This window comes from Mycosarcoma maydis, chromosome 7 (assembly GCF_000328475.2).
Source record: "Mycosarcoma maydis chromosome 7, whole genome shotgun sequence".
Taxonomy (NCBI): domain Eukaryota; kingdom Fungi; phylum Basidiomycota; class Ustilaginomycetes; order Ustilaginales; genus Mycosarcoma; species Mycosarcoma maydis.
The window spans coordinates 355754-370501 of record NC_026484.1 but is presented as its reverse complement, the minus strand read 5'-3'; the positions used below and the strand labels follow the sequence as shown (position 1 = coordinate 370501).

General features: G+C 54.8%; 4 protein-coding genes across 4 annotated transcripts; 1 reads left to right on the top strand and 3 right to left on the bottom strand.

The window, feature by feature from the left end:
- Window positions 1-381: 381 nt before the first annotated feature.
- Window positions 382-665, bottom strand: UMAG_12198 (uncharacterized protein; the record flags this gene model as incomplete). The annotated part of the gene is made up of 2 exons (XM_011391275.1): window positions 382-504; window positions 621-665. 2 exons carry the CDS (start codon window positions 663-665, stop codon window positions 382-384), a joined length of 168 nt encoding a protein of 55 aa, XP_011389577.1.
- Window positions 666-1504: 839 nt separating this feature from the next.
- UMAG_02933 (uncharacterized protein) lies at window positions 1505-4198 on the top strand (the record flags this gene model as incomplete). The annotated part of the gene is made up of 1 exon (XM_011391043.1): window positions 1505-4198. One exon carries the CDS (start codon window positions 1505-1507, stop codon window positions 4196-4198), a length of 2694 nt encoding a protein of 897 aa, XP_011389345.1.
- A 246-nt stretch (window positions 4199-4444) lies between these two features.
- On the bottom strand, window positions 4445-7210 carry UMAG_10321 (RNA-binding RNA processing protein NOP9; the record flags this gene model as incomplete). The annotated part of the gene is made up of 1 exon (XM_011391176.1): window positions 4445-7210. The coding sequence occupies one exon, from the start codon at window positions 7208-7210 to the stop codon at window positions 4445-4447; it is 2766 nt and encodes a 921-aa protein (XP_011389478.1).
- A 573-nt stretch (window positions 7211-7783) lies between these two features.
- On the bottom strand, window positions 7784-11697 carry UMAG_10320 (uncharacterized protein; the record flags this gene model as incomplete). The annotated part of the gene is made up of 7 exons (XM_011391175.1): window positions 7784-7844; window positions 7927-7998; window positions 8085-10140; window positions 10237-10287; window positions 10377-10426; window positions 10693-10919; window positions 11005-11697. 7 exons carry the CDS (start codon window positions 11695-11697, stop codon window positions 7784-7786), a joined length of 3210 nt encoding a protein of 1069 aa, XP_011389477.1.
- Between the last annotated feature and the right edge of the window lie 3051 nt (window positions 11698-14748).

The window sequence follows — 14748 nt, the reverse complement described above, 5'->3', positions numbered from 1 at the left end:
ACACTCAAACAGAGGGTACACATAGGGGCATACAACAGCAAGACACGCACACTGTCGCACATGTATAGCAAGCACAACCGTTTGCAAAGCTATTTCGCATGCATTCAGCGCTCTGATGCTACAGAAGCGACGTGTGTTTTGCGAACTTTGGTGCGCCACTGCCAGCTGCACCGAGTATGCTTGCTTTGCATCGCAGCATACGGCGTAACGGGGCTACCTGGTTAGCAGGGGATCGCTTTGGATGAGGAGGGTGGGTCTGATGTGGATGGGAGTACATCAGCGTCACATCACGCTGAAACACACATTCAGAGCCGCGTACCTCGCTGATGTACAGACCAGCTTAGCGACCTCTAGCCTGTGAAAGGAATCTGTAAGGGCAAGTTACGCGGGTGCAGGAGCGATCTTGCCGTGAGTGGGAAGTTTACGTTGCTCCTCGCCGAGGTACAGCCGTTTGAACAGCACTACGCTCGTTGCGACGAGGAGCGGGAACGAGATCATGATGGTCTGTTCAGCAAGACGCGGCGCGAGATGCAATCAAATGCGGTTGCGGTTAGAATGGACAGGATCAATACCGAGTGTCGAGCGAGCAAGCGAGCAAGCGAGCGCATGTGTATGCTTACCCGGATTCGTTTTTGTTCCGGTGTGAGCGGGATGCGTGGTGGCATGGTTGCGATTGCTTGCTGAGCGTGTGCGAGACGTTGCAACAGTCGTCAGTCGTTACACACGTCGAGAATCACCAACGTGAACAAGCGCAGGTGAATGTGTTCAGGGTCCAGCTTTGCAAGCACGAAGCACGAATCCGACTTCCGAAAAACGCTCGGCGCTCTCATCACTCACTCCGGATATCGAGTCACGAGTGTTTCTGATCGAGCATGCTCATACAGCCCAACTCGTTCGTCGTCCGTCAATGCGAATCGTAAACGTCGCTTTGACGGGCAAAGATCAACTTCTACACGCGAGGTAGCAAGAGCAAAGCCGCCAACGCATACACACGCCAAAACTCGGACGCGCGCGCGCGTGCGCGTGGCGGGCCGGTTGATATGTCGCATCGAATAGCGCGACTCGGGATTCTCGATTGTTGTTCTTGCACCTGCTCGGCGCTCATCCCTTCCGTATCCGTGATTGCAAAGACGAGTGCACTCAATCACGAATGACGCTGTCCGACATGTTGCTGCAGCCAGCATCTGGTGCGAACTTGAGGTTGATACGTTTTCTACCTGGCTTGGCGCTGTGCAGCCACGATCTCAGCAAGCCGAGGGCAAATGCTACTGTGATCTTGAGCTGCTGTGGTCGTGATATCTTTCTTCCGCTCGTTTGTCATCTCCATCATCCGTTCGCATCCATCATCTTTTCTTTCATTAAACGCGACCATCGTTGATCGATGTCGACGTAGCATTCACGATCTGTTTTCCTCGCTCATCTCTAGCTGGTCTGGAGAGTTTTCTGATTCTTTACCGCGCATCACTTTCTGTTTACCATCTTGGGCACGCACCTTTGCTCTCCAATGGCTGCTTCGACGATGCACACCGCGACCGACGGGCTCGGTATCGGGATCGGTATCGGACTCGGTGTACCGCTTCTCACAAGCGTGGACCCCGACAATGCCAAGCCGAAGCTCTCCAACGCGGTGCTCGGGTACGGCCATCCGCATCTCAACCAGCAGCTTCGATGGCCTTACTCGACGCGCTATCGAAGCAGCACGCACATGCGCCTTGGTTGCGCGTACGACAGCTCACCGACCCCGAGCAGCTCGTCTTCCGAGTCGGATTCCAGCGTCGACACACACAAGACGCCTGCATCGGCAACGCACGATGTGTTGCTCAGCTATTTCTCACCCGCCTTGTCCGACGCTAGTCAGCCTGAGACGCTGGACAAGGTGTATCTCCTATCGAGCGGATTAAAAAACCCGCAGACGAGGAGAAGCAAGTCAGAGACGTTCAGGTTCCCTCTGCCGCCTGGCAAGCCGGGGTCGATCAAGGCGCAGCCCGTCCTGTTGAAGTCGGCGATGCGATCCACGTCCAAGGACTACACGTTGGCCAAGCCGAGTCGAGCTGTACAAAGTGTTGAAGGACACGACCGATTCGGGACGCATCTGTCTCCGGCACTGCAAGAGACGAGCCAAGCTCGCCAGGGTTGGTCGCCTTACTCATCGGTAGCTCCCACCCCCCGTCAAGTATCCGCTTCGCAACGGTTCGGCCTGGACTCATCTCTGGACGTGACAGACAGCCCGAACAGTCAGCGTATGACGTATACGCAAAGTTTGGATCGCTCCGACTCGGCTGCATACGCGTGCGATGCTTGGTCCGGCTCGTGCTCGTCGCAAACGCTCGTGTCGGACAGCGAGACGGATTCGGGCGCCGAGACGGATCCCGGGTTCAGCTCGGATGCAGCCAAGCTCGCGCGCCTGCATGCGAGCCTGTTGTTGCTCGATGGCGCAGTGACTGAACTGCCACTTTCGCTTGGCGAGACAGGCGCCAGGATGGGCAGCGACGAGCGTGTGCAGCTTGCAGGATCCGTCGAAGAGAAGATGGCGTATCTCTGCGGATTGGGCTACAGATACCGTAGCGCTAAGCGCGATCGCCATGCCAGAAACGCGTCGGGTGAATTCGCAAGTGCTAAGGTGCAGCACGCCGAAATCGGCGGGTGGTGGAGCGATGATCCGGACAATCCAGAGCATCACGGCGTGGTCGGCGTGGATGAGAGAGAAAAGATGCGCCAGGGAAATGTGCAGAGCCACGCTCCCACCGTAGTCGGCACGCACAAGGCGGTCAGAGTAGTGTCGGCGTGCGCCTCGGCTGTAACGTCAGGCGACAGCAGTCCGATTCTAGGCGGAACGCTTGCTGCCACGGTACACATCGAACAAGCCGTTGATGATGGAGACGTCACCATGCGTGCCAACCTGCTGCCCGAACCTGCAGCATTCGAAAGTCTGCTGGACGATGATTTCAGCTACCTTGTGGACGACAGGTTGATCGACTCGCACGATTGGCACGAGCATGCAGCGGCGAAATGGGTTTCAGCCGAGAGTGCGTTGATGACACCGCCGTTGACGACACCAGAGTTGGGTTTGCATGGTGCATCGCCGGCGTTGCTGGATGCATGGCCTTCGCCACTCTGCGCGATCAAGACTGATGCAACTGCGTCGGCTGCTTGGCCTCGAGGAGCTCTGCAAGCGATCGACGGCTGCCGGCCTTACTCGACGAGTAGCTCGGTCGATGCGTTCGAGTTCAGCGCGGCACTCTCGCGACGTGGCACGCAGCCGACGATGCTGCTCACCAGCTCAAGCTCTTGCCCGCTATCGATCACCACTCCTACTCACAGCAAATCGACGCACGACAGCCAACGACACCAAAGCGATACCGAGCAAGCGCTCGAAATCGCACAAGTTGGGCGCACTACCACTTGGCCATGCTCGGTCTTGACTCGTCCTCGACCGCTGGCTTGCAGCCATTCGTCCACGTCGCTCTTCTCGTCGGCTTCATCCGATCGGTTGCAGAAGCCTCCAGGCAGCGAGTCGGTGCTTGCGCGACCTCGACCGCTGGCGTTGCGCTCAGCTGACCATTGTTCATTCGGCAGCAAGCCAGATCTTGTTGCGCCACGTAAGGCGGTTGTGTCGAAGATCGAGGCTGCACAAGCAGCGCAGAAGCTGAGCATGCCGAGATCTGCTTCGACGAGTACCGTGGCGACGCAGATCAAGGTGCCACAGAGGAAGAGTTCGCTCAACATGCGCGCCCAAGCTCAACTGCCCCGGCTTGGCGATCAAACCGAGGAGCACGAACCATCGCATCCACCGAGCCGTGTGCGTTGGCATCACGACGCGCAATACCATTCGTCGGCCGAATCGTACGTCATGTCTGGTCCTTTCTCTGCACCGATCGCGCAGCATGGATATCGCGCGCCAATCAGCCAGGCCGCAAGCCAGGTGTGCACGTCAGCCGCCAACTCAGCACGCATCCGTCGGCGTCGTCTGCACGAGTCCATCCCGCAGTCGCACTCACTACCCGTGCTCTTCACCGCACGCACTCCTGCGCAGCGCGCACGTGCCGAGCCGCGTCTGCGCACCAACCCCCCAACCACAACGTCGGTCGTCTCCGCACCCCATCCCACCGAGAACAAACCGTCCACCTATACAGTCCAACCGCCCAATCACGGCGTACTCGTCGTACAAGAGATCACCACAATCGGTCTCGCTCTTTAATCGGTTTCACTGCCCCTTCATCTCGCTTGTCACACCAAGTCTTGTCGCCAAACGCAATCTCAATCACGAATCGTAAATGCAATTTCAATCCCATCCATCTATCTACGCATTTTTGCCAATCGTGAATGCCAACACGAGCGTTTGATTCACGCTCTTGTGTCTCGTGTCTCATCGAAGCTTGATCGAAAGGTTGCACTGACGATTGCGACGACTCTCGGAACAGAAATAGCTTTTGTTTTCTGCTGCCTAGATCTGGTCCAGGATCGAATCCAGCTGTCCATCCAACTTGCTCTTCTTGCGACGCTTTGACTTTGCAGACGCTTCCGACACCCTTTTGGTCTCGACGATGATTGGCGAGTGTTTTCTAGCGCCGCTTTGAACTGTCGATACACTGATCTCCTTGTCCTTGTTCGCGAGCTGTGCTTGAGCCTGGATCGCCTGATTCCACTCACGCACCTTTCCCTTCCTGTACAGCTGCAGTTGCAGCTTGTTGGTAAAGTAACTAGCATATGGCTGTTTGATGATCTCGGTCGAGTGCTCGATGACGTACTTGACGATTTTCTCTTTGGAATACCCATCCACCGAGAACCATAGTGAGTCGGCGAGACGTGAACCGTACTTGTCGCCGCAGAACGAGGCGAGCGAGGTGGTGAGGGTGGACGAGAGTGTGCGTCTGCGTGTGGATTGATTCCAGTCCAAGTGTGGTGATGTAGGATGCGGTGGAGGGCAGAGGCAAGAGATGAGCGTATGTACGGCAGTCGGGTTGCGCGCGAACGGTGTGAGTGTGGGCAGCGAGCAGAGAGAGTCGAGGACGAGCGCGCTCCCCCATGACTCAGCGCGAGCAGCTGAGGTGCAAGATGCAGATGCGGGAGCGGCCCGGCCAAATGTGCGTTTCGGTGGAGCACGTGCAGGTGCCGCTGGTCCGGGAAGTCGCAACAACGATTGCAGAAGAAGACTTCCCTGAGTCGTCGATTCGGCAGCTGGCAGTTCGTACGACGCATCCATAGTCCATGGCGACTGCTCCTGTTCCTCTTCCTTGTTCGACACTTCAGCGTCCTTCTTCTTGCTGTACTTGGTTTTGCTCTGCTTGGCCTTGCCATCGCGTCCTCGCTTCGATCCACGAGCTCCGTTCTCGCCCTCTCCGTCTCGATTGTCCTTCTTCAGATGCGCACTATACGTGTGCAAGTATGCCTTCCGCGTCCTCAACGCCAACACTGCAGGAACGAGTAGCTTGAGCCCTTCTTCGTCACTTTGTTCCGATGACGATTGTGACTTGAACCTGAAAGCTGCCAGCACAACCTCGCTGACAGCCTTGACAAGCTCTTTGACTTCCTCTTTGTCGCTCTCCTCCTGCGTCAGCTGTACTACGCGATCGACGGCTGCTTGAAGACAGCCAACCATCTGCTCCTTGACCATACCCGAAGCGATCTTGGCCATTTCGGCGATCACCGGCTCCAGATCGGCCGTGGAAAGTCGGCGAATCAGAGTGGCTACAATGTGATTTGCGGCAGGATGGATGCAAAGCTTGGCCATGCGGCTGCGGATGTAAATGTGGAAGAAGCGCGAGGCCGTCGAAGCGGGTGCACGCTCGAGAACGAGCTGCAATGCGTGTGATGCGACATTGTCACGAAGCGAAGTTTCGAGGTAGACGTCTTTCTTGACTTCTCCTTCCTCTACGGTTTCGGGAGGGGACGAGACAAAGCCGTTCAACAGGCTGTCGACCAAAGTTCCTTTCCAGAGCTTGTCGCCCTGTTCGCCGTCGAGTGAGTCCGCCTCGATTTCGATGAGGAGCTGCAGAAGCGGAGAGGCTACTGCATCGGTGGCCCACCTGCGGACGGTTTCGACGCTTGCATCTTTGAGGATCTCTTGCCTGAGCAACATAGCTCGGTTATAGAGCAGATCCGGTACTACAACGAGCAAGTCCTCTGGTGAAACTGCACCTGCTACAGCGGCGCTATTAGGAGCAGTCGGAGCTTTCCGATTGCGGAACTTGGCGCTGCGTCGAGACCGAAGATCAGAAGCTGCTGCAGCATGCGCTGTCGAGCTTGGATCCGTTTGAATGTTGCGACCTGTCAGAACGCACAACAGCGAACGAATAACGTGCGATCCAAATGAATCGGTGACGAGCGAGAAGAGCATGTCTTGGTCGGAAGACAGTTCGTCGATGAGGTCGAGGATGAGTTGGGTTGCGCTCCGCAGAATGCCGTCCTCGTTGACGATGGTCGCTGCGTCGCTCGCGTATGCTGAGGATGCAGTCGCTTTACCGTTCAGGCCGCTGGAACGATGTTGATGTTGATAGAAGTGCTGTTGCGAGGCATGTTCAAGGGTGACAGCAGGCTGAAGAGTAGTGAGACACGCTTGTATGACGTGGCTGGCGAAGCGATGTTTAGCGAGAACGGCAAAGTTGCCCGCCAGACGATCTACAAATACTCGCAATGGTTTAGCAGGGAGACGGTGAAGGATGGCTTCGACAATGAGCGAGGTGTCTGGGTCGGTAGACAGCAAAAGCTCTTTACCATCCATCTCTTTCAATGTGGCTTGCAGTAGCAGCGCTAGCTCGTCGTCGTCGTCCGCCTCGTCGTCGTCAGCGCCAAGACCGTTCTTGTGAGCACCAGATGGTGCGCTCGCCGCAACGATGGCTGTAAGAGTAGACTTGGAAGTGTAACCTTGTGATTCCAGCTCCGTAACACGCTCCCAGCCAGCTCGGAGATACGCCTTGAGCTCAGCATCGACATAGCCGAACGGAGCCTCGTGCTCGGCCTTGCCCGGCCTGTCTCCCAACTTGATCCAGTTTGGTTGATCTTCCTCGGCATCGTTCTGAGGTACCGTAGACGTATCTGCGTCTTCGACATCGACCGGGATATAGTCAGCCTGTGATTGAATCGGATTTGTCGAAGAGGACGCCGAAGATGCCAGTGGCTGAGCGTCGTGCTGTTGGAGTTGTTCTTGCTCTTGCTGAAGCTTTCTGACTTTTGAGGGCTTTTTACCCCTTTGTCGAATCTTGGGCGGCATGGTCTTATGCGATACTGCTCGACAGGGCAAGCGGGCTGACTGTAGTCAAGTCGGAGCAAGAAGACAAGAAACACCGGCGGAACCAGAACAGAAGGACCCTTTTTAAGATGCTTGCACATTCACGATTGTGCATGGCTTGGTTTTTCTTCCAACAAAAAACTCCCGTGGCCAAAATCGGCTTACGTAATTCTCCACTTACTTGTGACTATAACCTTATACGATATGCGCTCACGCTCGCTGTCTTTACGATAACTCACAGTCTGAGTCACGAGTGCTGCGCGATCGTGCTTGTCGTCATATGTGCAATCGTGAATGCCGTCAAAGCGTCCGTCGCAGTCGATTGCAAAATTGGCTGAGTGCTGTCAATGAATCGACTGGCAAGAAAAGCATGTGGCATTCGCAAAGCAAAAGTAATGTTACAGCTGGTTCTGAAAGGGAGTTGTTTTTCCATGCGCCATCAACATGAAGATGACGGCGCTTTCCATTCGTTTTGTCACGTAGGTCAAGCATATTTCGTGCATGCTGAGGCACATACTTGCTCTTTCCCACCAGGTGCAGGACTAGCTGAAAGCCTCAGAAGTCTGGAGTAGGACGTCCGTAGTAGATCGGCCATGGATATGGTGAATAAATGTGCCTAAAAGGGGGTTGCAAGCATAGGAAAAGGTGTCAGCGACTGAGAACATCGGCAGGCGTCGACATTGTTGGTGTATACCCACTTGTCATAGACGAATGCGTCTGGGTCGATGAGCGAAGTTGGATAACGCATCGACTCGGGATACGTCTCGGCACTGGCCAAATGTAAGAAGAAAGAGCAGGGAGGGGAGAGTTAGCGTGCATAAACAAGCAGCCTATATCGGATGCTGACTATACTCACATGACGAAATTTGTCAAGTCATTTCTATCCGGATCAATGGGCTCCTTTGGCACGACCAACTTCATGGTCTGCAACTCGGTGTCGGTAACAGTGTACCTAGACACTCTGACATACGATATCCTTTCCAGACCGCGTAGGCCAAGATATTCACACCATCTACCAAAATCTGTTGGCTCCACGTCCTGGATCTTGCCATCCTCGAACAGGATCTTGTACGGTGCTGGTCGTTCCGCATGAGGTTTGGTAACGACGTAGCCCAAAAAGATGGCAGGATGCGGATAAGCTTCGCGCAAGATGCGCGCTATCTCGGTGGTTTGCAGTTCTCTGTCCAGAGGGTCTTCTTCCTGGCCATTGTGCGAAACGATCACATGCGTCGGAGTGCCATACAGATCAATGACTGCATGAATGGCAGGCGCAAGTTCACCGCCGGGCGATGGAAGCAGGTGATGTGTCGAGTTAATGATAGGAAATTTGGAGAACAGCGCTGCTCCCCACGTGTTTTTGCTTGGAGCAGGACCGATGTCTGCGTACATCTTGAGCTCTTCCGCAAGGTACTGGGAGAGGTCTCTATTTCCAAAGACCGGTCGGTGGAGATCTGACTCAACCAGTCCAAAGAGGTCCATATCGAGCGTCTTCATGATTGATGCCATGCGTCGTGAGCTGTCGCGCATGTGCTGATCCAGCGCAAAATGAACTGTCCACATTCCTGCCGTCACCAAGCGTTCCTGAGGATGATGTGGAACAATTGAAGATGCAGGAACAATGCGATACAGCGGTACAAGATTTCCGACGAGCCCGATGAATGCCATAAATAGACAGATGTAGTAGGATGACCCGGACTGCGCTGCCTTCCGGCTCGAATCTGTCTTGGCTTCCTTGCTGTTGGAAGGCTTTGCGTGGTGGCGGGATGGTCCATCTGCATCACGCTGCGAGCTGAGACGTCTCAGATCGACACTACGGGCGTTGATAAGACCGCCGCCGAGGAGCATGAGGTGTACTACCAGCATCAAGCCTGTCCTCTCCCTCATGATTTTGCCGCCTGGTACAAAGGCGTAAGCGACGGTCAGGACGCCGAAGAAGGTGAGCAAATTGGCGACAAGCCATGCGAAGAGCATCACCTTGATGGGATCGTGATGCATGGCAGCCGAGATGAGTGGAAAAGAGAGGGCCGGAAGGCTGAGCGCTATTCCGATGGCGCCAGCGAAGCTGCCCCAGTCATCGGTGAGGTGGAGCAAGGCCGCTGAGCCGCACTGCACGAGGAACAGACTGAGACGATATCCGAATGTGCTCCAGCGCGTTGCGGCGAGCGACGAAAAAGCCATGGTGATGAGAATAATGCAGCCATGAGGAATAGCCATGGGACCGGTTATCGGATAGCCAGTCCAGCCCCAAGCAATCATAGTGCCTGTGTCTGTTAAGAAGGTGTGTACAGCATACAGTAAGGCGCCAGCACCGAGGGCCGCAAGGTAAAAGCTACCTGGCTGCTCGCTGCTGACGGATACACGGTTGTGTTGGGTAGGTGTGACGCTCTGTCGTCCATGACGTTGTCGTACGACGGGCAAATGACTGTACTTGGGTCGAAGCGCCGTCTCGGTGACAGCAAGGAGGGCGAGTGCCAAGAAGACAACATTGTGGCCGCCGTTGGTAGAGTCCATGAAGGGCCAAGCAGGATTGTTGCTGTGGTTGGCATACTTGGCGAGGTTGGAAGCGAGTAGACCGATGAGCCAGATTCCAACTTTTACCGAAAGTTGATCAGATTCCCAGGCAGCACCCCATTCAAGAGCGAGCAAGACGGCTAGAAGCGCATTCGAGAAAGCGACAGAAATGAGTCGAACAAGAGGATCGGCAACAAACCAACTTGCCTGACCGACGAGCGACAAGAGCCAGCCGAGCGCTTTTGCCTGCGATGAGATGGGTCCAACGGTGGATGCTCCGTCTGCCAATTGTCGACGAACACAGGATCGGAGTGCAGGGACCGCAAGGGTGAGACCAAGGCCGATGACCTGAGAGATGAGCAGCGCCTCGTGACCACCAATAGCGAGGTTGTAGACACTAACTGTGCAGGCAGACATGTATTACGATGGGCGAAGCTGGTTGGTCAGGAATTGCCAAGTCCAACTGGAAAGGTCGACTTCAAGCAGCGAGAACTCACAGTAGAAAATCATCGGATGCAGAGCAGTGAGAGCCGTCCAAAAACAGAAGGCTGTGCGGCAACATTGCAGAACGGACAGGTGAAGAATAATGTGAGCAAGAGTGTGACAGCGAAATAGATGTGGGACAACTTGCACGTACCAAGGTAGCAGTCAGAAATGAGCGAGACGATTGCTTTGAGACTTGTAGGACTACATGGAAGTGGCATGTGATTGGGCAGGGTTTTATCGACATTGCCGATAGGTTCTCTGTTCCGGTTTTGAGAAGCGGTGGACCGACTGTGGGGCACGTGCCACGGCAAGCAAGAAAAGCGTGTGAAAGACAGATGCATTGGTGAACAAAGAGGATGAAGGTGGCAGGTGCGATCGACGTTGGTGAAGTCTGTCAGTACACTTGTAGAAAGAGCGAGCGGCATGAGCGTGGGGCAAAGTGTCAAATGCGTGGCAGGAGATCGTACCCATCTGATAAAGAGTCGGAATGAGCGGCGGACCAAGCGCCGGAAGCGATAGCCTGGCTCCTTCCTCCACGTATCCAGGCGCCGTCAATGAGGCGTTTCTCCTCTGGACCATGTGTGGTGCTCAGATTCGTTGCAGGTGGTGAAGGAGCATCAGGCAGCGGTGCTTCGACAATGTGGATCTGGAAGCGTGAGAGGTCGTATACGCTCGCCGCGTCGAACAAGAGATCCTGAGAATAGCGACAACGGTAGAAAGGGATATGTACGGTTAGCATAGGATCCGATGGACATTCCACGTAACAACGTCAGACTCACAAAGATGATGAGACCCCATTCGAAGTAAGCGTAGTAGGAATAGGCGCCGGGAATGCGGAGCGCGTTGTGTCTATAAAAGAAAAAGCCCATGAAAGGCGTGCAAGCAAAGAAAGAGAAGCAGGCGATCCTACGCATCTTGCGAGCTTTGGAAGCGAGCTGGTCGTCCGTTTTGGCCGCATTCTTCACAGAAGGGGGCTGAGCAAGGCTGCCGCTGGTGATGAACATCCATGGTGGGGTGAGCGCGAGGTAGACGAACATGGCAATGTCGTGAACGAGATGATCGTCGGTGCTGGTCACGTAAACCCAGCCGCCACAGGCCAAGGTCCTTAGCACACCGACACAGAGCAGGATAGATGCTTTGGGAGATGGAATCGGCGTAGAGAGCGAGACGAGGAGCGCGGAAAGCAAGACGAGCGCAAAACGCGGACCTGCCATCAGTGCGATTCCTACCTGGAAGATGTTGCGCTCCGGATACCAGTCGCCGATGGTGGCGGATACGGAAGGCCACCATTCGTCGGGATACTGAGCTACGTGGTTCTTGACAACCTTTGGATAGTGGAGTGAGAGTGCGGTGATGAGAGCGCCGAAGAAGGCGAGGAAGCCCATGACGGTATGTATGTGAGAGATGAGTCCACCGGACAGCACCACCAAGGGCGCTGACCGTGCTCGGGACGGATGGACATCGGAGGGCATGACTACGAGGCAGCGACGCCAGAGATGTTGTTTGCTTTGCACCAGCAGATGGAACGACGGCTGGTTGCGAAAGAGGTGACTCTGCTCGAGAAGGCGAGAGTCGCACCAGGGTGAAGTGTCCATCACAGCGCCGAAGGATTTCCGATCGCGATTTTCGGCGGGCGAGTGATCGAGACGAAACGGCGCATACAAGACAAAATGATGCTTACAGTCACAGTCGCGATCGGATCGTTGTCCGGGACGCAACCAGTCAAGAGTCGTGAGTTCTTGGCAGGATGAGGTTCTTGGGCGCTGTTCCGACGCACAGGCGCGTCGTGAAAATAAGCAACACCTACACGCCAGAACCGACGTTTTGTGGTCAGTTGTCCTTTTGCCAGCTTCTCCCTCCACATTCGTGATTCGTGATTCATGATTCGTGATTCAGACAAAGTCACGAGTGATGGAGCGGGACCCGGAATTCGGCATTCGTGATTCAGTTTCAAGCTGCCGGTGCAAAAAAGGGCGGTGCGTAGAGTCGTGAATGCAGAATGCAGCCTCGTGCCTTGATGCAGCCTACGCTTCTCACAGCATGCGGGACAGGCATCCCGATGTGACATTCGGAAAGCATGCGCGTGCGTCCAAGAAAAGCCATGAGCCTCACCCTCCATCAGATGCAGATGCCGATGCTGATGCTGATGCTGATGCTTTGTCGGATGGCATGCAAGTTGTCCGGGCCACAGCGAAGAGAAGCGAAGAAACGCTTGTATGCGAGTAGCCTTCGATCGACGCCGGTGGTTATGGCCAAGTGAGGGATGCGATCGATTGGACCTTGTTGAGCCCAACGTACTCGTGTGCACTTGTAGAGGAGCGTGGAGCGTTGACACGGGAGCAACGAGCACGAGCAGGCAGCGGGTCAATGTTAGATTCTGTTGCAAGTGTATGTAAGCTGGTCCAGGGTTATCGGAGGAGCCAAAATGCGAGCTGACACGGACGGAAAGCTGGTGGCATTCACGATAAGTAATACGATTCACCAGTTCTCGGTCCACGGTGAGCTGTCCCAGTCGTGATTTCAGGAACGACCCCTTACAGCCAGGTCAGGTTTCGCAGGCGAGCTCGAGAGGGGTTCAGCACCGAATTGTGAATTTGCTCTCTGATGTGGTGCGTATAATTCTCCAAGAAATTTGATCGCGGCATTCGTGATTCGAGCTTCACCCAAAGTAATGAATGATTCACGATTTAGAGAGTTAGTCTGGCACTTGGCGCGAGCGCAAGGCCCCAGCCTCGCATCGACGAGGCCAACGGTTGATACTTTGTCGGCCGACAAAAAGGTGAATAGACGGTGGGAGCCGAGCTAGGAGACAGGTACAAGAGGGAAAAGATTGCTTCGACGCTGAAGCGTAGGCCCCTTGCTGATCCTAAGTATGACTGTAACCGAACAAACAAGCTAGCATGTCGCTTATCAAACTTGACCTGGCAATCCCTGGACGCTGTGATACCCGCTGATGTTTGTTCGCATGCTTGCAGTACAGTCGTCTTGGAGCGTGTAAGCGATGTGGTACAAGACCAAGGGACATGCTGGTGGTCAGTAAACCTCTGTTTGCCTCTCCTTGCATGCAGAATGACAGCGACATACGCTCTGAGCTGTCATCTAACTAATCCTTGTTTCTTGGTGCGACTCGACCCACAGAGCAAGCAGGGATGCATGGATTGACGCTACACCTGTTTCGCGCTTGTAATGGGTCTATCTGTGATTGCACCCCGAGGTTCAAGAAGAGCCCCGTTCGAACCGCGACGGCAGCAGCGAGGGCGAGGTGACGAGCAGCCAGCTAGCCCGAGATGCAAGGGGAGAGAGAGGGAGAGAGAGAGAGAGAGAGAGAGAGAGAGAGAGAGAGAGAGAGAGAGACGCAGGCAGTAAGCGAAACGGACCCTGACTCGGTTGAGAAACCAACACTTTCACGTCACAGCTAATGCGTGAGTCGATGTGCTCGCGACGCGTCGGTTGGTTTCATTTTTATTTTATTTTTTTCTTGATTTTTATACAGTACATAATTTGCATTCCTGCTCTCGTGGCTGGAATCCACTGGACCGTGGATGGATCTCACACTGGCCTAGTGCGCTGATGCACGACGAACGTGACCTGCAGCAAATTCTTCTCACATGCCCGAGGCGAGGCAGAACAATCACGAATCACAAATCGTGAATCATTCGTAGTTGCTCTGGTCAGATGAGAGCTCGTGCACGAGTCGTTGCCGTCCCCATAGCCGTGCTTGATTGTCAAAAGCAGTCACAAGGTCACTCACTCTATTTGCTGAGTGTAAAGACGTTCAGGTCTGGTAGTGAGAGAGACACACACAGGGCAGAGAGAGAAGAGCAACGCCGGAATGTCGGCTGGTGAACGCCGCCAAACGGAGCAAAGCCGATGCGTTGTGACAAGGTTCGGTTTCGCCGACGTGGGTAACGATGGCGCATCGCTGTCTGAGAACGGTCGACAAATTTACCAATTCGTGATTGGCGATGGTGCTATGCGGCGGCTGTGGTACAACGGTGCGTAACAAAAGGCCAACTAAGTTGACGTAGGTCGAACCAGTCAGTGAGTCACTAGTATGCCTCAAATGCCGGCCACTTCGACCAGCCGCCGATGGACAGACTCGCTCAATGGTTCCGCCTTTCTGCATGAAATTGTGAATCGCGAATGTCTCTCAGCGTCGTACAAAGCTCCCAGCTTGATGATTCATGATTCCTGTCAAGAATCGCCGTTCGTGATTCTGTCTGGCATACGACGCGCCGCCCGTTCACAACGCCCATCAGCCGGACTGCCACTAGACACTCACGACTGTGTCTTTCGCTTAGCAGTCTGGGCGTTCTCGATTCGTCGCGTTTGGCTCTCGTCTTGACCAGACCCATATTCGCGAGCAGCTGCTTTCCGCGCGAGTCGTGAGCTGAGTGGTTGGCAGCTCTCCTCAGAAGCTGGCTGCATTCTTTGCTGGTCTTTTTGCGCCTTCCTTCCGTCGTTCGATCCCACCGCACGATCGTTTTCTTTGACCCTCCTTCTTCATCTGATCGCTCCAAACT